Source organism: Excalfactoria chinensis, chromosome 2, assembly GCF_039878825.1.
Source record: "Excalfactoria chinensis isolate bCotChi1 chromosome 2, bCotChi1.hap2, whole genome shotgun sequence".
NCBI lineage: Eukaryota > Metazoa > Chordata > Aves > Galliformes > Phasianidae > Excalfactoria > Excalfactoria chinensis.
In genome coordinates this window covers 109,079,621-109,101,942 of record NC_092826.1, presented here as the reverse complement: position 1 = coordinate 109,101,942, position 22,322 = coordinate 109,079,621, and the positions used below count along the sequence as shown (strand labels likewise).

Here is a 22,322-nt window from a genome sequence, read left to right as displayed (position 1 = left end):
ACACCTTTTCCCGATTGACAGAAACTATTGCACTCTATCACATTTATTTAATTTTGAATGGTTTCAAAACTTGCCCCCCTCCCCCCAAAAAATAATAAATAAAAATAAATTAAAAATAAATAAATATCTAAAGAAAACATTTCAAAGATTTTTGGGGAAGAAAATCACAAAGCCCAACCTGGAATGACACCTGTTGGGAACTTAAATTCTAGGGAAATAAATGACCATTAAATCTGTTGATTGTGCACAGGCAAAATTGCTTAGAATAGTTTACATAGGGAAGTAACTCAGAAATCTCTTTCAACTCTGGACTATTATATAGGTCAGACATGGTAAATCTGGTAAAAGTTTGGACTAAAGAGAAAATGGGAAGACGTGACATTAGGAAATGCTTCATCAGTGAGCTGAGAAATATGTTAGATAAACTACCAGGTCTTTTTCATCCTTAATTCCACAAATTCAGTACTATATTTGAAATATCTTTACAACTCTCTAGCGTATATTGCTTATATATAAAATATCTTCACAAATCTCTATCATGTAGTTCTTATTTTATCATATATAAAACCTTTTAATCTATCATATTCATAATTTTTTCTCTCATAATGGCTACTCACTGAAGATAGAAATGCCTTTGCATAAGGATTGCTTAAAACAAAACATTTTCGTCTTAGCAAAAAAAAAACTGCAGAGATTGAATCATCTTCCCACTGCTAGTTTAAAAATACACCATTCATAGTCAAGGTCAATGATGCTTATTGTGATGGAACAAAATTGTTAGCTTCGTAGATGAAATTCGCGTCTCCTTGATGTTCATATTTTTAAACCGAGGCCTTACTTTTAAATACATCTGCTGATAACTCTACAACATAATCAATCAGCATTTTTCTTGTAATTGTTCTGCACGTCTGGTACATTTAGATGGCTAAAATGTAGACATTGATCCATGTTTAATGGCTGTAATCATCTTTTGTGTAAATATATCAGACATTTAAACAGTATGACTACATTGTTCTTCTTTTCCTGAAGTTCACCGTAGATTAATCTACCTTTTCCAGAGATCTAACACCTTGCTATTGTTCATTTTCTGAAGCTGCAATTCAGAGAAATCACACTGAATTTTACTTACGGATACTTTTGTTAAGACCACATCTCAACAAGTACTACAGATAGCATCATTATTCATTTTTCACATATGTGTATGTGTTCTGAGCTGCTCATTGGCAGCTGTCTCAGATCAGAGCTCAGTCACACGCAGCTATGAGGAACTGCAGCGGCTATACTTTCTAATTCTCGAATAATCATAAAACATTATTGCATATTGTTGTTGAAAGCATTTTTTTTCAATTTATATTTTTAACATATTGACATAAATAAGATGTTTAGGGTTGTTTATTGTTTTTGTTAGTGCATTATCTCAAGAAGTCTCTTTGAAACTATTTGAGAAATCCAAACAAACTCACCTCTTATCTACTTGTATGTAAAAGCAACAAGTCAAAAAGCTTAGAATGAAAACATTTTTTTTTTAAGGAAACCTTTTTCTTTTTTTTTTAAAGCAACAAGCTGATGGGCACAAATACACAGGGAGATAAACCTTCAAGTCTTCATAATCTCAACATTTTATTCTATTCAGTTTGCTTCTTTACAAAAGCTTTGTCTCGTGCATCCATGGACCTTCAGGATTCCAATGATGCAGTCAGTTCAAAGCATCCAGTGGCTTTGTTGCTTGAGTAGCCTCTCAGAAACAAAGATTTACTTCTATTAAATACCAGTTTGTAAGTTTGTAAGTTAGCATTTTTTTAATTGATTGTGAGCATTCCAGACTAACAGGCAAAAAAACCTAGGACTCACTGTACCAGTAATTATCTTCTTTCTAAGGTGATAGTTCAGGTGATTTAGTGATATATATCTCCTTAATTTGGTGAACAGTTTGAACAGACCAAGGGGAAAACTGCCAGATATACTGATGGTAGGGTTCAGAATTTCAACACAGTTATTACTGGCATGGCCCCTGAAATCGGTGATGTGATTAAATTAATTGCAGACAACTCATATTTGCTTGATATCTGCTAAAGCAGCATTTGATCTTTCTTCTTCCACCTTCACAGCTACAGCCTGTATTTTCTTTCTGGAATGAAGAAATCATTAAACAAAAATCCCTGTACTGACTCTTCTGATGCCACATGTATGTCAAGGAATTGAGAAAATCCTTTGTTACTTTTTTAATTGTCCCTACATAGTTACATGCAAGTGGTGGAATGTCCCTGGAGGTGTTCGAGAAACATGTAGATGTGGCACTGAGGGATGTGATTTAATGGGCATGTTGGTGATGGGTTGATGGTTGCACTTGATCTTAGAGGTCTTTTTCAATCTGAATGCTTCTGTATTCTGATTAATAACCAATTCTGATAGGTACTATCAGAGAAAAAAATAGCAATAATAAACAGTATAGCATGTCCTTTTTAAAAATCATTAGAAATATTCAGTTTGCTTTTGAAACTGTTTGGGACTCCTGCAGGGTCATTCTATAACTCTGCAAATACTCTTTTTTTAATTTAACTTATCAGTTACTCTGAGGTGACTACAGAAAGTCTTTTTGTAATATTAGCAATAGTAAAATAGGGAGATACGCAAACATCCTGCAATCAGTAGCCAGAAATCATTTCAGTTGCCATAAATTGGAAAGCACAGTCAGGAAAGGTGGAAGAGTTACAGGAGACAAACTTTGATCACCTTTTTGTTTCAGTTTCACTGCTACTCCTGAAAAGTGTTAACACCGTTTTAGTTCATCACCAGTATACAACAGGAGAGCCCCATCTCTTGATTCTACGAGCTCACATACTTTCTCCTTTTTTCTCTCATTTTAATCTTTATTCTTAGTCTAAACAATGCAGCTGTTCCTATTTTTTATGTTCAGTATGTGTGTGTGTGATCATACTGTGTATTTGAAAACCACATATATATGAAGACAAATAAGGAAATGATATGATAAGAAAAAGCAAAATTACTTTTTCAGGTGTGTGCACAAGTTACAAATCACCTTATATTAATTATCTGTAATTTGTTTTAAATTAAACTTCCCCAAAACATTCTGAACTGCTTTTTTTCCCAGTACAATGATTGCAAAGTCCTTAATTGAATGTATTTGTTCAACTGTTTTAAGCGCAGCTATTTATATCACTGGTGTGTAGCTCAGTAAAATAAAACTTCAGGAGTGGAAAGGTCTCTGTGACTGTGATATATTTCTGTACAGGGCATTTCAAGAATTAATTATATAAAACAGAAAAATACTATGAATAACAGTGGCTTTACTGATCTCTGGGTTATGTGAACACCTCTACTGGGAATTAGAAGCTGCTTCGCCTCTTTATTTTAGACAGATTAAATTGGTAATTTCCTCATTCTTGATGTTGTATGTAACTGATGTGAATTAAATATCCACTGTAATTACAAATAAAAAGTAACAGTGATAAGGATTCTGACCCAGTACATGTTAATCTTGAAGCCATTCTTCAGCCAAAACCACTTTTGCAATCAGGATTCCCTTTACAAAGCACTTGTCTAGAAATGGCTGGCATTAGCAGAGGGTGACACTGGAGCAAAATTCAGCTAGCTTTGACAATCTAAAATGCAGTCTGGTGGTAGCTTTGTTTGTTTAAAGCATTGATTAAGTTTTAGATCTTTAAAACATTTAAGAAACATTAACAGAAAAAATATAGTAGTCTTGGAATAAAAAGTGTGAAAAGCCACAGTTTTCTGATGTTTCTGATGCTTCAGAGTATGGATCACTCGTTGACACTTTTTCATATTTTTTTTCATGTAAGAAGCCAAATTAAGGAAAGTGGAACAATTTGCCTTGTTTAGGTTTAGTCTGTGTTTTTTCTGCTACTGAATTTGCCTGCTACCAGTTGGGGAAAACCTGCACCATGTTGTGCCTGTGACTCCTGTGCATGTTTCACAGTAAGACACACTGATTGTGATGCTCAACACTTGGATTACCTTGGCTCCATTTTGGAAAATAATGTGCATTCCTTCACAGAATCATAGAATTGCTTGGTTGGAAAAGACCTCAAAGATCATCACGTCCAACTGCAACCTAAACATTTGTCTTATTCTCCTTTCAGTGCCAGTGCTAAGGCTGCCCCGCTGAACATCAACAAAGTCTCTAACAGCTTACTGAACTTTGGCCGAAAGCTGATAGCTCCAGCCATGGCTTCAGGTAGCACCTCAGGACCTGCTGCTGGGGCCGGCAGCTTTCCTCCAACAACAGGGCCTACCCGTGGGACAGCAGAAGCCCCCCACTACCACCAGCACCAGGCACAGCAGCAAAGAATGATGAAATCGGAAAGCATGCCAGTCCAGCTGGGCAAAGGTAACAGCAGAAATGTGGTAGTGCTACAGCAGAAGTCCTTTTATTGATGCAATGTTTGTATCTGGAGGGATTAGAAGAGGCAGAGTTTTGTTAAATAGGATAGCATAGATATTATGACAAGAAGGTGAAATTACTTGGAATTTTTGAACCTTTAGCAAACATTAACAAATTATTTGAGACATACCAGCAAATTCTAGTGTTATAGTAAACATTAGCTATCTTCCTATATATTCATTTTCCAGTCTTTTAAATGCACCATAATTCAACTGCAAGACTAATTTCATATCTTTTTTTTTTCAGGTTATTGGCACAAATCCCATGCATAACAATATTAGCTAAATATGAGTGCAGGATGCTAGATCAATTACAGAGCAATTCTTAAACAAAATCTTATTCCCTTTAGGAGTTAGGGAGTTTATTTCAGAAGCTACTTGAACAATGACATGTATTTGCCTTTTAATAATTTGTGATGCTCCCATGCACTTTCTCGGTTTGATAAATACTACTTTTTTAGAGCCTTTTTTTATATTTCTCAAGGACAGTTTATTTGAACAACAAAGTCAGCGAGCTCAGCTTTGGTAGATGTTTTCTGTGGTCTGCTGGGCTCAAGGCGTATTTCTGCTTTTCATCTTCAAACAGCCTATGGCAGTATGGTCTTTGAAAGGAATGTGTAGCACTCTACTTATGCATCTGCTGTGTCTAGTTGTAGCTCATAATAAGCAATGGTTATAAGTTTGAGGGCTGTCCAAGGTGCTGACTGCCCTGAACCATTGCATCATATTTTTTACCAGATTTGGAAGTGTAAGAGGAAGGAAATAGCACTTCCATGGTTCAGACTGAGGTTCTTACTCAATCCCATGTCACCCTTTTTCTCCAAAGTCAGTCCTTCCATGACACATCACAATCCCAGGAGATACTGAGAGAACAGCATATGGAGCTATAACTTTTCTCCCAAAGCAGAGAGGAGCAAGCAGTTTTCTAAAGGCTACTACAGCAGCTTGGCAAAATCCAGATTTGTAGCTTCTCTGAGGATCGTAGAAACATTTCCAAAATTGCTCCAGCAAAGGTTTTGGAAGTGCAAATATGAAAGCGAAGTGTGGTAATTTCTCTGCTGTGCAGTAACCTCCTTCAATTTGTATTTACAAATGTTGTGTATGCTCCTGTATGAATCCTTGATGCAAATCCTGCTTACGTTAATGAAAGGAAAATCAGGTCTAGAAAGAAACTGTTTTCACAGTTCTGGACAGGTTCTTATGTTTGCTTTAAAAAATAAAAATAAAAATAAAAAAGTAAAAAATCACATGCCTGACTTCATACCATTTCAGTTGAAAATTGATCCTCAGGTGGTGATTTTCTTTTGCTTGCTTAATATGGGAAATAAATAAATAAATAAATAAAAATTGTAAAATTTGATGCAGGTAAAAAAGTAGAATCACTTGTAGCTTAATACTGACTTAGTCGATAATGGGTGGCCTTGTTTGTGCTTGTATATAGTAACTACTTTGCTAAGTAGTCAAGAAATTGACTTGATGCTTTCCATATATCAGAATAAAAATTGTAGTTAGAATTTGGTGGTTGTCTTGCACAAACTGCACACTTGCTTCTGTATAGACAGTATATCCATATTTGGTGCAACACTTGAGATGTAATTTAAAGGCAGCAAAATTTAAATATACTTTTCCAATCAGTTGAGGTGACAGTGAGTTTTATGTTATGTATTAGCACCTCGTTGTTTCAGATCAATTATCATTACGTTGTCTGTAGTTAGACAAAAATTTTGAATGATGGCAGCCAACTACAAATGCTGACACACAGCACATAATGTCTTCTCTATCATGTCTTACAAGTCAGTTTTTTACATTTTTGCAAGATGATGGTATCTGTACCTCCCAGAAAGTGCTGTGGGCAGTGGGTCTGCAGTGGGCGAGGGTACTTCTCAGCAGCTCTGAGCAAAGTGCTTCAGGGGGCAGGGGTTAGGACAGAAAAACCCTTATTCTCCTCCTCCTGTTTGTGCTGAAGTACCTTCTGAATTCATGCATTGGCTTCTATCAAACTGAATTCTTCTCTAGCTTTTGCATTTCACGAAACTGGTCGATGTGGTTTGTAACTACGAGGCTCCTAAGTTACTGACAAACTGTATCTAACTTCCTGGTGTTCCCTTTCATCACCATATTTTCAGCTCATCTTAGCCTTCTGGAGCTTAGTCATTTAGCTGAGGTAGGCAGAGGTAAGCATTTTGCATTTACATTGATAGTCATTTGCACTTCCAGTCACTGTACTACTAATAGATGCTGAGTGGGACAATGTAGCCGAAAGACCAAAGCGCTGTGAGTCTGACAAGGATCAAGTCAGTAGAGGAAGTTATCTGTTTTTTCTCATTATATTAGTTCTTTCCAGTTTTGAATGCTCGTGTAGTGTTGATTTCAATTAATACATAAAGTGCTGTGAATTTGAAGAGATTAAGTTCAGTGCCTAATCTACTTTGTTTGAATTGTGAAGAAGTCATCAGTGACAAAATGTCTTGAAGGACAACAAAATAATCCTACTCCAGCTTTTACAGCTGTGCTTTGGCTCTGATAGCACTCACTCCTGTCACAAAGCTGCAGCAATGATGGATGTCACTCACAAATCCATGAGTGCTGAGCTGTGTGAGGGATGGGTGTTTTATATCATCAATAAGAATTGCTTTTTGTTCCAAAGTTTTTACACTTGTTGAGTTTCTTTAAGAAAATCATGCATGTGATTCAGAGACTGTACATGGAAAAACAGTAGACAGACAAAAAAGAACCCTAATTGCAAGCCTGTAATTCCAGATGAGTCTTCAACATTACAAATCACGACTGAATGAAATATCCAGACACCTAATTGCAAAATCAGTTCCTTCTAATAATATATTAATCCCATTCAGTCTGTCCTGAGCACAGGAGGCCGGGTGTCATTACTGATTACTTCTGTGAGGCAGCCTGCTAATACAGAAGGGATTAAAATATTCTTTTTATCCTACACAGTGAAAGAATTCATAGGCACAAAGGTTAAATTAAAATCTAGAGTTCACTGAATTATCAGCTGAGTTCGTGGTCTTGAGAGACAAAAACAGTGATAATGAAAAAAACTGGGAAGAAAAAAAAGCAAAATTGTTGCCTTTAATGTTTCACCAGATTCTTGAGCATTCAGAAACTGTGCAATCTTTGCCTACCAAATGGTAACGTGCTGCCAGAAAAGAAGAAAAAAAAAATGGAAAGAAAGAAAGAAAAAAAGTCTTCCACTTCTTCCCTCACTGTGCAAGATACAGTTTTCCTCCCAGGTCCTTTCTCTGTGAAACCCAAAAGGCTTTTCATTTGAGTGCCACTTTATCACAAGGACACATTAGAGGGCCAATCTAAAGATGTTCTGCCAAAACTCTGATCAGCTATTTAAAGCATTGCCAGTCTTCTTCTGTTTGTTTTTACAAGTTGATACTTCTGAGGAATTTGTTGCAGCATGAACAGAATTGCCACAGTCACCTAATATGCCCTAAAGAAATGATCTCCATCTTTAGAACTAACAAACTAGAAAATGACTGTGTTTTTCCTGAAGGAATAAAAAAGAAGTTGTCTGTACTGATAGCAGAACTCAAAATAAATAAATAAATAAAATTGAAATAAGATGCTGTCTTTAAAAAAAAAAAAAAAAAAAAAAGCTTGTTTTTTTTTTTGTTTGTTTGTTTGTTTTTTGCATAAAAAATTGCATATCCTCAGGTAATGATAAAATGTTTCTGACAGCGTGAACATGATACTCCCTAGTCAGCTTTTCTACAGGCAGTGTGTAATGCAGCAACTGTTCAAATGTGCCATGGGATTTTGCTATAACGTCCCATCAGATGCCGCCAAGCCCTGATTCAGACCGGAGTCCCACACTAACGTGTCTCTTTGCTCGGCAGGCGATGCCCCCGGCGGTGATGCTGCACTGCCCAGCCCCGCGCAGAACCCCACTGCGCTCCCAGGTACGGACCTGCAGCAGCATCCCGGGCTGAATCCTGTGGGATCCCTGGGATGCTCCATCCGTGCTGTCTCCATCCACCTTCACTGCCATTGTCTATCCACCGAGTGGCACTGTTGTGTAGAAATTAAAACAGCAGCTCTGCTTCATTCGCCTTGGTGCTACGAATGGCTCACATTCCCCATTCAAGTCTTGCTTTGTATTTTGTGGTCCATCCCTCACTTGGTCATGGGGGGCAGTGTGGCCATCAGTTTTTCTCTTAGCTGTGTCACTTCCCTGTTGTTGTGTTTGAGGCTGTATTTTGAGCCAAACATTGCTATTAATGCCATTAACCAAAGAGAAGCTTATTGGGCTTGCTCAGTAATAATAGCCCCACACATGTGTCTGATGAGGTGGTATGAATAAGTGTTAGAAATGCTGGAAGGCTTTGTTCCCATTTCACTGTTAAAAAAAAACACCCACTAATTTATCTAAAGTTTAGAAGTTTTATAGAGCTCATTATTTTTGCAAATTTTCATATCCTACATCCTGACTGTGGCAAATACAGCGTAATAGATGAGCAGTTCTGAATAGTTTTGAATTATACATTTTGCCTTACTTCTGTTCTTCTTGGTAACTTTGACCTTCATTCTCCTTATAACTATGAAGGCAATTCTTTTCCTCTTTCCAAACAGAGAGCGAGCCATTGGTTTTGTATGCCATTCATGCATGTCTTCTTTGATTCTTCTTATGTTTTCTTATACCTATGGAGGCAGAAGCCTGCAAAGTTCATGGTGATCTCCCTTCTAACTAAACTCAAACTTAGTAAGCTTGCTTTTCTTTCATCATAAGTCTTCCCCACTCCTTTTGTTATCTCCTTTCCACTTTATTACAGATACTTATTATGGATTGCATTATATTTAAGCTTTTTCTCTCCTTTTCAAGATACTGCACTTCTCCATGCCCGCTGCCCTGCTTACAATACAACACTACCACATCTGTGTATTTTACAAATGGTTTTGAATCAGTGTGTCTGTGACCCCAGTGTCAGGCACAGTGATATTCAGCAACAGGCAAGTAGGGAGCTTGTTCGAATACAGCACATGAAGGTTGCACTGCTCCTTTTTGCCCCTAGAAGGGTATGAATAATGATCCTGTGCATCATTACAGTGAAGTATTTATGGACTTTTGCATACATATATATATATTTTAAGATGTCTTATGCAATAGTATGTTCTGACCATTGCTATCAGAGGTCCTTAGCTTTTGCTTCTGTATCCCTCATAAGCATTTCTTTGATTTTCATTCTTGTGGTTTCTTCAGTCTGATTCATTTTGGCTTTATGACCTTCTGGTATATGTCTGTGTAGGCAGAGATTAGTTTAAGAACTCTACTCTCTAATCTTTTAAAGAGGCATAACACATTTATCTGTGATCATTAGAATAAGCATAAGAAAATGAGAGGTATGAAGAAGTGATGATCTCAGTTTGCTGACTGAGCTGCTAAAGAAGAATGAGATGTGTTTGGTTGGTTACTAAATGCAGTTTGTTCTTTCACATTATATATATCTGGCTGTATAGTCCGGGCAAGTGTTCTGCTCTGATTTGCTTTTTTTACTGAAGAATACTCCAAGACTCTTAAATAATGGTGAGGTGGTGGCACAGGTTGACATTATATTGTACATTCAAACTTACTCAATACCTTAAGAATTGGTGCATGCATAATGCATGTTTGGAAGCATTGTGGTGACTTCAGTCAGCTGCCCCTGCTGTAGCTCCACTTAGATTCGGTGATGGGAGAATCATAGGCAGCTTTCTTTTTGGACTAAGGAAAGTAGTTGCAATTGGTATGAATTGTCTTTCAGCTTTCTTCTTATTTCATAAGCTTGATTACCCCTCTGAATTTTAGAAAAGCCCCTTACAATACAGGAACTCTGCCTTGTGACTAGTGACACACTCTTATTCTTCATACACACTATTCTTTCTCTTGTGAAATTACTAATCACATGACCTGAAAGATCCATAACAGTGTAGTTCACATGGTTGATGACAGCTTAAAAAATTAAGTTTCCTGAGTATAATTATCTCAGATCTGTTTACTCACACAGCAGAGTCAAATTAGAACCCCAAGCTTTCTTCTTACCTTCCATTTGGTATAAAACATGCAGGAAAGTAATTTTATCTCTTCTGTTTTACTGTATCTCCATCTTTGCTTCACTGCATCTAGTGTGGCATTTATTTTTGTCTTTTTTATATTTTGTAGGCAATAAAAACTCTTGCTATTACTTGAACAAATTCCCTCCTGCAACAGCTTTTTCTTCCACAAAATCTCAACCATATATATTTCTTCTCTTGTTTGGTTATGCAAGTAGGTGCATACTCCATTTCTCTAAACTGCGATCCATTCTTGAAATGAAGCTGTTTAATAAACAGTATTTACCACAAGAATAGTTCTCTGTCTTTTAAATTTGGAACTTGTTCACTTAGAACTGGAAGACTGAATATAAAAAAAAGTTCTTACAAAGCATTTTACCAAGCTGCACTGTATCATGTGCATGAGATCCTCAAATGTATTTAAAGCATCCATCTCTTCATAACATCTGTAAAAATGTATTGCATCATATCTGCTTATTGCAGATGAATTGGGTTAAGCAGAGGCCAAGAAACGGAGATGTAAGTTAAATACTTATATTGCTGTCTTTAATTTTTTTTCATTATTAATCTTAATTTTATGTGAGAGCTATCTTGTTATTAACAGGATAGGAAAAAGAGCCCATTTAGTCTAATTTATATATAATCAAATATTATCTCGTACTTTATAGGTCTTCTAGGGTTTCTGGTACATGATATATGACTAGAAGAAGGTCTGAGATGCAGCAGAAAAAATGCAATTGAAAGAAGAATAAGGAATGAAAAAGTTTGGAAAAAGGAAGTCCTAGAGTACCTAAAGGGGCAGCGTAAGAAAGAAGGGGATAGGCTCTTTAGCAGAGTCTTTTGTGACAGGACAAGGGAGATGGTTTCAAACTAAAAGAGAGGAGATTTAGATTGGATATGAGGAAGAAGTATTTAACAGTGATGGTGGTGAGGCACTGATTGCCCAGAGAGGTGGCAGAAGTCCCATCCCTGGAGACATTCAAGATCAGGCTGAATGGGGCTCAGAGCAACCTGATCAAGCTGTAGACGTCCCTGTTCACTGCAGGAGAGTTGGACTGGATGACCTCTAAAGATCCCTTCCAACTCAAATGATTCTTTGATTCTATGAAGTCACAGAAGTAGAAAAGGCGAAGTAAGAGGGTGTGAAGAGGAGGAAGAGGCAATCAGAGCAGCGTCCTCAGGAGAAGCAGAATATAAAATGTAGGAGAGTTGTGGGAGAGAAGAGCAAAATAAGGCAATCAAGGATGAGGGAAAAAATAAGGTACAGTTTATTTGCCATTTGTCTTCAAGAAAGCTTGAAGAATATTAAACTTGGGTCCCTTCTTCTTTTTTGTCCTTTCTGGTCTGTTTTGTCACATGGGAAGTTTAATCCTTTGCAAGTTCATTCTGTTAGTCTCCTTGTTAGGATGACATTTTAAATAGATCTGTACTTTTTCTCTTTAGAAGATGTGAATTGCTGGTTTTATGTGGCTGTGGCTGTGCAATATGTGTCATGTAGGGCAAATGCTGCAGAGTGCTTGGCTCAGACTCTGTCTCCACCCTGCAGGTGGCCATGGTACTGCTGGCATGCACACCACTTTGAGGGCAGCCACTGTTCTGAAGCTTAAATAACTGAATAATGTTAAAATGTATGAGTAGCTTCTCCTAGTTGTTACCCCTAATTTAAAATGTCTGAACTCAACATAACTGGTCTCCTTTTGTTTCTAAATCTGAGTTTGTGTGTTTTCTACAGCCTTTTCTTTCATTTCTTTGTTTTTAGCATCCTTATATTTCTTCAGAATGTATCGTGGGAGAAGAACGTAGTGTATAATGGGAGACTTACTCATTCCAGAAAGGAAATCAGTGTTGCATTTTCAGAATGGCTCATGTATCTACAATGACAAAAAGTGTACCAAAATATACACGGAGTACATTGGGAGGTCTGTGCATTAATACATGGCATCCCTGAGAACAAAACTGGTTTGAGTGGAAGCAGATCAGTAAGGATGGATGGAACTCTTTGGAATTTGATTGTGGTCTTGTAGAGGAGATAACTTTGCACCTCTAGCATCTGAATGATAACATCTGGTAGATTGTTCTTGAGCATGAAAAACACACAAATTTGAAAACTTTTTATGGGTCTCAGCTGGAAGAAATGGTCTTTGTCATAAACTGCCTTATCACATATAGCAATACAGCATCATGGTGAAATAGCACAGGGGTGTACCCAAGTGTCCTCACTACAACAGCGGACAACACTAGATCTCTAGAAAGTGAGCTTCATAAAAATATATCAGGTGAAAATGGCCTTTAAATTTGAGTCAGGAGAATTTATATTCTTTCTCAAACAAAACTTATGTTCCTTCCTGTTGCAAGTCTAGAAATTGTCATCCAGTTATTAAATGTTAAACCCATTCTTGTAATCCAGTGTTCTTGTTCTCAGTTTTCTTTGTCAAGTTTTATAGTGTATTTGTTGAGAGTCAAAGATTTTCCATTGCAGAGTTGATGAGGTGAGATTTTTTCATTATGATGTGTACTTTTGCTCGTTATGCACATTCAGAATCTTCTCAGACTATGTGTATTATCAAATACGTATTGGGAGAGTATTTATTTATATATATACATATATTCATTTATTTATCTATAGATATACATATATTTAGATAAATATATAGATAGTTAGATGTAGAGCATATATACAAGGGATGCTCAAAAAGTAGTATCTTCTATTTTATTATGATGGCCCACAAAATAAGAGGTAAATCGTAGTTGTATGGGAGTAGAGAACGAACCTTCCCACCAATATGATGTTACATGTTGTTGCCACGCAACACATGGCAGCAGTGGGGCAGTCTGACAGAGAGGCATCTGACATGGAAGTGTGTATGGAGCAAAGGTGTGTTACTGAATTCCTCCAAAAAATTGTACCCAGTGACATTCATTGATACTTGCTGAATGTCTCTGGACATCAAACAGTGGATGTGAGCACAATGAGGTGATGGTGCATTTCAGCAGTGGTGAAAGCAACAGTGTGACACACTGGTGCATATTTTTACAAGTACAGCACACAGACTTTTGTTCATCTCTGGCAAAAATGCAGTGCTAATGGTGGAGACTATGTTGAAAAACAGTGCACTGTATCTGAAAATTTGCTCTATCACATAGCGTTAATGTGCTCTTTGTACTTGTTGTAGTTTCCAGGGATATAAACAGGAGACATTACTTTCAGAGCAACCTGCATATGTACTATGTATTGTGTGTATGTACTATGTGTATTGTGCATATGTATATATACCTATATTTACATTAAGATTTGTGTTTTTCTCTCAGACAAAAATAAGTTCTGCGTACATCAGAATAGTTCTTCAGTTTCAGTGCATGCTGACACGCTTCAACATTTCATTGTGCGTTGAGCTATCTGTGAATCTCAGTGAATATCAGTTGAGGCAATGACGTGTTCCCTGTTTGCAGGGAAAAGAAACAGCCCACTGATTAACTCTCATCTTACTTTATGCTTCTTTTATAGGTCAAAGTTCAAAAATCAGCTCATCTCCAAGCATAGAGAGCTTGCCTGGGGGACGCGAATTTACAGGATCTCCACCATTGTCTGCATCAAAAAAGGATTCATTTTTCAGCACCATCTCCCGTTCTCGTTCCCAAAGCAAGACTATGAGCAGAAAAGAGTCTGTGAGTTCCTTAACATTTTCAAGCTATTTTAATGTCACACATCAATACATATTACAGCCATAATTTCTCTCGTTCATTAAGCACTTGTACTTGAAAATGTTTCCCTCTGCTCATATTAATGGCAAAAGCAGAAATAAGCTATTTAAACTGTTTCTTTTAAGTAACACCTCCATTATGGATTCCATCCCATAATCCTACTGGAAATGAAAATGAAATAGTCCAAAGCCTCTGAAAAGAAGGGAAGAACTCCTGTAAGTTTCTTTGCTTTGCTTTGCTTTCTTAGACTTCTGGTGTAGCCTTGAAGTTAATAAACAGTTCAGTGAGGAGCACAAATGCTCAGTAGATCCAAACATGTCCATCTGCCATCCCTGAAATTCTTTAATACATCAGAGATTTCCCAGTGTCTGTAGCATCTGTAGTCACAGTTTTATTTCTTGCACAGCCCTGTTCTTCCATTTGGCCACAAGACAGAATGTTTTCAGCCAAGACGAAGAGTACAAATTTTTCATAGGTGTGTTCCAAGGAAATTCTCATATAATAAGAGATATTATAGGAGTACTAATTTAATAAGCCTCATATGCCTTGGAGCCAGAGGATTCTTGTTTATTTTGCATACCGGTTCCCCACTGACTTTTTGCTGATTAAGATCCAGATATGTAGGTGGAAAAAGTTGTGTTTTTGTGAGATGAAGCCAGTTTTCCTTTCCATCTTTGCCAGTGTATGTTCATGTAATTTCCCATTGATTTGAATAAAAATGAATTGTAATAGCAGTATTTCCATACTAGAGCATTCTTTGGATATTCAGAAATCTTAGAAATGGAGCACAGAAATCTATCTGAACATCTCACCATTTTCATTTTCAAATAGCAAAATCTTTGTTAGTCACATCATATTTTTTGTTTGATGTTTGGAATGTTTTGATGAAATGCCTAATTTTTCACAACAATTTCCAGCTCTTGTTCACCAAAAGAGCTGTTCATATATTTCAGTGATACCTAAAGAATAGCTGTGCTTTGCGGTTCATTGACAAGAAGCCTTGTTTGTTTTGTATACATTTAAGACATACCAAACTGAGTTTAAAGCTAAATGGCGTCACTGTATTTTAACAAGATCTGAATCCAAATTTTGCTTACAACTTTTATCCCAGCCAGAATTTGGGTTTTTTGCACCGTAAGTTCTCTAATAGAACACATAGAAAAAATTTCAGTGATATCACTCAGTCAATTTTTGATTTTCAGGTAAATAGTTTCTCTTATTTGTGAAATTTTATTAGTCTCTTCTCATGGATTTTTAAGAAAATTATTGATTGCAACAGATTTCTAGTCATTATGATATTTTTCAATAGATTGGTAGTCAAGATAATGTGTCATGAGCATTACTTTTCCAAAACATTCTTTGAACTGCAGTAATTTACTTTGTTACATTATATAATTAGACAGATAGAAAAGGTTTTAGACTGGCAAGATCTATTTCCTTATGTTCAATTTCCTGCTGCCTTTTAATATAGAAATAAGAAATTCACCATAACTCTTAGAGGAAAGGCTTGTTTAAATCTGTTCTTGATTCCTGTAAGTTTCATGTTATCTAGTGTTCCATTTAAAGACAACTCCAAGAAGTTCATCCTGAGGTACCAAAATAGCTGCCTCATAATTGTCCAGTGGTATAGTTGTTTCCTTAACATCTGTACTCTGGAAGTCCAAAAAAAGAAAAGAAAAAAAAGAAAGAAAAAAAAAAAAAATAGAAAGCACAGTGCATTCATATCTTTGTTTTATTTATAAAAACTTGACTTTTAAACATATGTGTCTAATAATCACTAATAATCTAATAAGATATTATGTTATTAAGCTCCAGGGAAATTAGCATCGTTGGAACATGCCATGCATCAATCACTATATAAAAATATTAAATGCAGACATTCTACGGATGAAGGAGAATCCAATTCTCCTTCATCTCTGTACTTCTAATTAATATCCTTCTCAAGCAAAAAGTGAGAATAGAATACATTTTAAATAAATGTCTTTCAATATGGAATTTTAATAGGTGATTTTCACAGACCAGAGGACATTTACTGTGTCATTGTCAAAGGACAAACACGAACATCATCATCACAAGCCACTCCTGAAGTGTGACCTGTATCGCAGGTCCTAGAAAATTTCCTCTCATAGCCTGCTTACTGCCACCTTCAGCACATTTATTTCTGATGATGTTACATTTTCTTGTCCGGCAAACATGAAGGGGAGCCTCTTTTCAGCAAAGAGCAATGCTGATTAGAACTTGATTTCGCAAATATGGTTGACGAGTCTCACATTCTGGCAGAAAATTCTGTAAATGGCTTTAAGCTACAGAGATGAGCCAGAGAGGGATCTTTGAATCAAACAATGTAAACTTTTATAAAACTTTTACTGAACAAAAGTAGGAGAAAGATATTTGTGACTGAAAATAAGGTTTCGATCTAGATAAATATGTTATAGTGAGTAAATTTACATGTAAAATGTTTCAAGTTATCGAAAACACAACAATGCATTTGGAAAATGTGTTGATTAAAATATTACTAAGAAAAAGAAATATTTCTAAGGAAAATCTGGAGACGTTTATTTTATTTACTAAAATAATTTGTAAATTTGGTCAATCAGAATCCTCATTTCATAGCAAAAAATAGTCCGGAATAAAAATATCTGCATCATGCTGGCTTTGATTGCTAGACTTCTTAGTTAAGTCAAATTTGATAACATGCGCTATTGTCCTTACAAGCAGGTAGAAGCAACTGTTACTGTCTGTGATTTACGTTGCCAGTTTGACTGATTTGGAGTTAGCTAAGAATGCCCCTGCAGATTAGAAAATTAATTTATGGAATTATTTTCAATTAAGTAGGCATCTGCTTTGCTGATTTTGGAGCCTGTTTTAAGCATATAAGCTTGACAGTTCTGCCCAAGTAGAGATAGTATAAGAAAATAAAAGGGATTAAAGAGGGTAGATTTAGGTTGGATATAAGGAAAAGGCTTTTACAGTGAGGGTGGTGATGCTCTGGGACCCCAGTGTTGTGATTGATGCCTGTCCCTGGAGACTTTCAAGGTGAGGCTGGAAAGGGACTTTGGAAACCTGATTTCTCTGTGGTATCCCCATTCATTGCAGGGGAGCTGGACTAAATGCCCTCCAGAAGTCCCTTCCAGCTCTAAGGATTCGATGATTCTGTGATTCTATTCTATGTTAATCAAACTAACACTAGACAGCTACACATAAAAACTCATGCATACATTTTATATCCTTGAAGAAAAGCATGCCTTTTGTGCATAATGACGTATCATGGAGACCCTGGATTCTCATGTATCTTCTCCCTGACATTCTTAAATCTCTTTAAAAGGCTTCAAGCAAAATATTTGTCTCAGTCCATACTTAATCATGCTGAATGTTTGTTTGGAAATATAAATGCTATGAGTAAAGGATCCTTTTCAGTTACACATCATAATGTGTGGCCAGAATAAATTAGTGCCTGTGTTTAACAGCTAATTGCTTGATCAGTGTGTATCAAGCCTGAAGTTAAAGACGTGATGATTGTTTCTCAGTGGCTTAAGTTTAATGAACTTCAGTGCCTTAACATTTAACTGCAATTAACGCTTTAGGGCACTTGCTTTTGTTATTTTGGTGTGGCAGGGCAATCAGACACCTGGAAGCCCTAATTTATTTAGTACTTCAGCTTGTCTAATTTTAGAGGCAGATGAGAAGAATAGTGAATCGGTGGTGCTGCCAGGTGTCACGTGAGCACAGTTCATAGAAAAACCTCTGAGATGCTTAGGAAGTCTGATGTTTTTCTCCGTTTCCTTCCTCAGGCACCCTCAACATGCTGTGACTCAAAAGAGCTGAAAACAATGCAAGGAAAAATAAGCTGCCTTTTTAAGTTTTTATTAGAAATACTTGCATGTTTCATATAATTTTGTGAAAAGACAGCTGTAGGCATGAGTGGCAGCTTTGAATTCTAATGCTCCTTATCTTTTCTGGAGTGATTCATTTCAGGGAAAATAAACTGTAGTGTGATAAAAGGAGGAAGTTAATTGTTTAGAAAAAAATATATATGCTGAATAAACACTGAAATGGCTCGGCTTTCTGTCATAATACGAGCAGTAAGTATGTACACTGAATGAAGCTGTGGGGCCATTTAAAGAACACCATTGTAAACTGCTGTCTTTCCCTGTTACAAGAGCTTCAGGTATGTGTGACCATATTAGAGCTTCCAACGACTTCTGCTTGGAAGCAAATTAGAATTATGTAATTCAAAAGATGGTAGTAAGAGCTTTTTCAATAATTGGAGAACCCTTTGTAACAGTGAAGGAAGACTTGAAAAATAACAAAATCTGGAGTGATTGAGACTACAAGCAATGTTTACAGGAGGATCAAAGTGACTTAGGAGCCAAGAAATGTGATAATTTACTCCTTTGCAATCATGTTATCAGCAGCTCGGCAGGTACAGGAACTAGCTCTGTGCATGCTCTTTCCACCCATTAATAATGAAGTTAATGTTTTAGCATCCCAGTAGCAAAGAGAAATGCATCTGGGGATTTATGCTGGTGGTTTGAGCTGCCCTTTTTTCCTTTTAAATGGAAATCTCCTCCTTTCATCCCTCTTTAAAGGTAACACCACAAAATTACTGTCCATTTCTGTGAAGATCTCAGAGACCTGTACTGATCTCCCCACAAAAGCATTGCCATCTCTCTATATCAGGCTATTCTTTTAGTTGGCTTGGGGTTTTTTTGTTTGTCCATTTGTTTGTTTTGACTGGAAATGGTTTCTGTGTTTGGGGAATTTTGTTTTCCCACTGTGCAATAGATTATAGGTATGCACTTAAATTTAGAGTAGTTGGATCTTGTTTTGTCTGTTTGGTTAAATCTTTCCATATAAAAAGAACAGAATTTGTACTTCTTTTGACAAGGTTGTATAAATGTTTTCATTTGTATCTATTTATTGTCACTGCATAACCACTACACTTAAGTTTTACCCTCCTCATACTCGCAGTTTCTAAATAATAATATCCTAATCTGGCCCATATTCTGTCTCATGGTAGAAGTCATAACAAAGGTCACGTGCATCTAGTCTAGATAAAGAGGAGCTTAGCAGAACTCTTCTGCAACTGATGCCTAAAACAAGTTTAACTGAAGATGAGCTGAACAAAAAGTATACTGTAAGAGTCCTTCATAAAGGACTCTAGGTATGGTAAACTGCATATATTTATATCATTGCTGTGACAGCAAAATTAAGAAGCATAATTGCATATGTATATCCTTCTTAACTGGCACCCTCATTCAACCAAATACTTCAGTAACCTAATACTGAAATATGGAACATGAATTTTGTTCAAAGTAGAATAACAGTGTATTCATCATTCCATATCCATTCAAGAATAGTTACAACATTATTTCAGAGAGCTCTAAATTCAGAAAATGTTTTTGTTTTTTTTCCCTCTGCTCACATTTCTCTTACATTTGCCCTAGTCGTCTGTGTGGTCTTAGTGTCAGTCAGATGTGATGCCAACCAATAACAGAGGAACTCATTCATGCATGTGTCTATTTATAGACATTTCCAAGTACTAACTAAATAAATATCTCAATTTTATTATTTATACTGAAATACTGCAGTATGATTAAGTCAACAGTGTTAACAGCAGCTCTGACAGAAACCTTTTATCAGTATTTATATTCTAAGAGATAATTTCTATTTTCTTACAGCTCTTTCTGTTGTCCTAACAATTCACTTACCAAGTGAAGCACTACAGATTTTCTTGGTGCCCACTCTTCCACAATCAGTTTTGCATTATTTGTTGCATTCCATAGATCTTCCAGCATTTCTTGGATTTAGTTCTTAAACTGTCTCACTGTCGTTCCTCAGGGCAGTGCCAGCAGTCATGAGTCCCTCGTGTCCTGTGCTTGCGTTTTCTTTCCATCACCAGTTTGTCATAAGTGAACATCATCAAGTAAAAGTAACTGTGCTCACATCTAAACGTTTCATAGCCCCTTCCATGCAGAAGAAGCTTTCTCTAATCATCAGCAAAGCAAATGCCTTATGATTCTTCAGAACTCTCTGAAAACTTCCTGCTTTCCTCTGGCAACAGTTTGGTTGGTAACATACTGAGTCCATGTCTGTAAGACTAACTAATATCACCGTATTGTTTTCATGTCCTCTCCATATGTCTTTCTGTAGCCATCTGTTGTCTCTTGGCTTACACTGTAAAGTCCTTCAGAATAAGGGTTTTTTATTTATGTTTGTATGGCACCAAGCAGAATGAGATCTTGTTCCTGATGACGATCTGGATGTGTTGCAATTAAATAATACATAAGTTAATATATAAATTTTTAGAAGTATTTTATTGTTCAGAAATGTTCAGCATGTCAGCACATGCTGTGAAGTGTTCTGTGGCTGGCACGGATCATAAATTCTTTAGGTGTCAACCAACATTCAACTGTCAGGGGTTCAAGATTAGTAAGTTAAATCTTGTATTTAATTGTATTTAGTTGTTAGATTGAGGAATTAAAATGAAGTAAATTTTCACAAAATGGAAACAGTAACCACTACGTGTTTTCTCGAGGGAAATTTAAATAAAATTGAATGAGAAAGCAATTTATCCCATACATCTGAATTTTATTTGACATGCAAAATTCTAGCGTTACCTTAAGGGTATACCTTGTGTATGTTTTATGAATAAGCACTTAAGTACTGGTAAGACTCTGAGCAAGTCCCTGGCTTTAGAATTTCTGTCATTTTTGCAGTTATTTTCCTCTAAATGTTTCAATACTTCATCAGAATTGTTTTCTAATTTGCCCTGTCAATTTGCCAAGTGCTCAGGGGTTTACTCTTTAGTACTTTTACTATGAGTACTGACAGAGTGGAAAATATGATGGAGAAAATTAAGACAGGAAAAATCCAAGGGCTATAAACTTAAAAAATAATAATAAAATCTACCTTTCCTTTGCAAATATTTACAGTCTGGAAGGGTACTCTGGGAGAGTATTCTGGGCAGTACTGCTACATGATTATTTTCTTACATACTTTTTTCATTGCATTTCACCCTACCCATTACTGACCATCACCAAACCAGTAAAATTAGACTTTTGTTCCAACACAATTCTGTCAGTTTTTTACATTCCGTTTTTGATTGCAGCACTCTCGCTTGAGCACCTTAGGTACCTTGAAATAGTCTTAAAGACGGTTTATATTCCATTGCACTTACCACTTGGTAATGCTGCCAGGCTGATTGACTTCAAGAGCCATTGAGTTTTCACCTAAATAGAATTTTGCCTGAATGTTCAGGATTGAAATATTGGGACATAGGTAATTGTAAGCCACTGATAACAGAGGGTATGCTTTTCCTTGGGTTTCTACATGAATTTTCTTTCATTTCCTTAATAGTAAGACTGAATGCTTACTGTTACAGTCCTGAATTTGTGCATTGATATTCCAAATTTTCTAGTTCTGTGTTAAGCTACATGTCATGTATTTGGAAGAAAGCTTGCTTAAACTGATAAAAGCAAGGTTGAAAAAGAATGGCTTCTGCCAAAACAATTTTTCTTCAGACCTTGTCTTGTGTAGGATGATAAATTCCAGTGACCTTAATCATTTTTGCAAACCTCATTGCAGCTTGTAAAGCGATGAACTGTAAAAGAGTAGTATTACTCTGTCAAAACTGTAAAACTTACTGTAATTTGTTCTTGAAGGCGATGACCACTGACAGTTAGTCATGCCTGTTTTTCTGAAACAGTAAAATTTGTTGAAAAAATGAGTATGGTAGAAGATCTCATTTGAGTCCACGTAGCTCAGGATGAGAGGAAGGATATAAAAATTTTATTTCCTGAGCCTTCTTCATAAAGGTGAGAAGATAGATGAAAGGGAAGGTAATAAAAAGGAAAGAAGGAGCTTTGGACAAAATGGAGGCACTAGAACTGTATAGATTTTTAAAAAATAAGGGAGAAATTGCAAATGATTCATCATAAGGAGATCAGTTTGGGGGACAGGAATAAAAAGGAGATGTAACAGTGAAAGCCGGTTCTGGGGACAGAGAAGGAGAAGGACAAATAAGAGAAACATGTATGTAAATCAATTCTTTTTTTTTTTTTAGATTCACTCTTACCACAAGGATAATAGTCAAAAATTGAGTTATTCAGATCAATTCTTCCTTTGATTAGAGATGT

At 36.3% G+C, this 22,322-nt stretch overlaps 1 protein-coding gene across 4 annotated transcripts in view; it reads left to right on the top strand.

Annotated features, from left to right (window-relative positions):
• Positions 1 to 22,322, top strand: part of TBC1D5 (TBC1 domain family member 5) — a 293,172-nt gene that overhangs the window by 240,218 nt on the left and 30,632 nt on the right. For 2 of the 4 annotated variants that reach the window (XM_072328747.1, XM_072328748.1), the window contains exons 18-20: positions 4,125 to 4,372; positions 8,292 to 8,354; positions 13,988 to 14,148. In XM_072328747.1, coding sequence (XP_072184848.1) covers positions 4,125 to 4,372; positions 8,292 to 8,354; positions 13,988 to 14,148 — 472 coding nt within the window. The remainder of the gene's footprint in view (positions 1 to 4,124; positions 4,373 to 8,291; positions 8,355 to 13,987; positions 14,149 to 22,322) is intronic. The other 2 variants (XM_072328750.1, XM_072328749.1) reach the window with 1 other exon arrangement.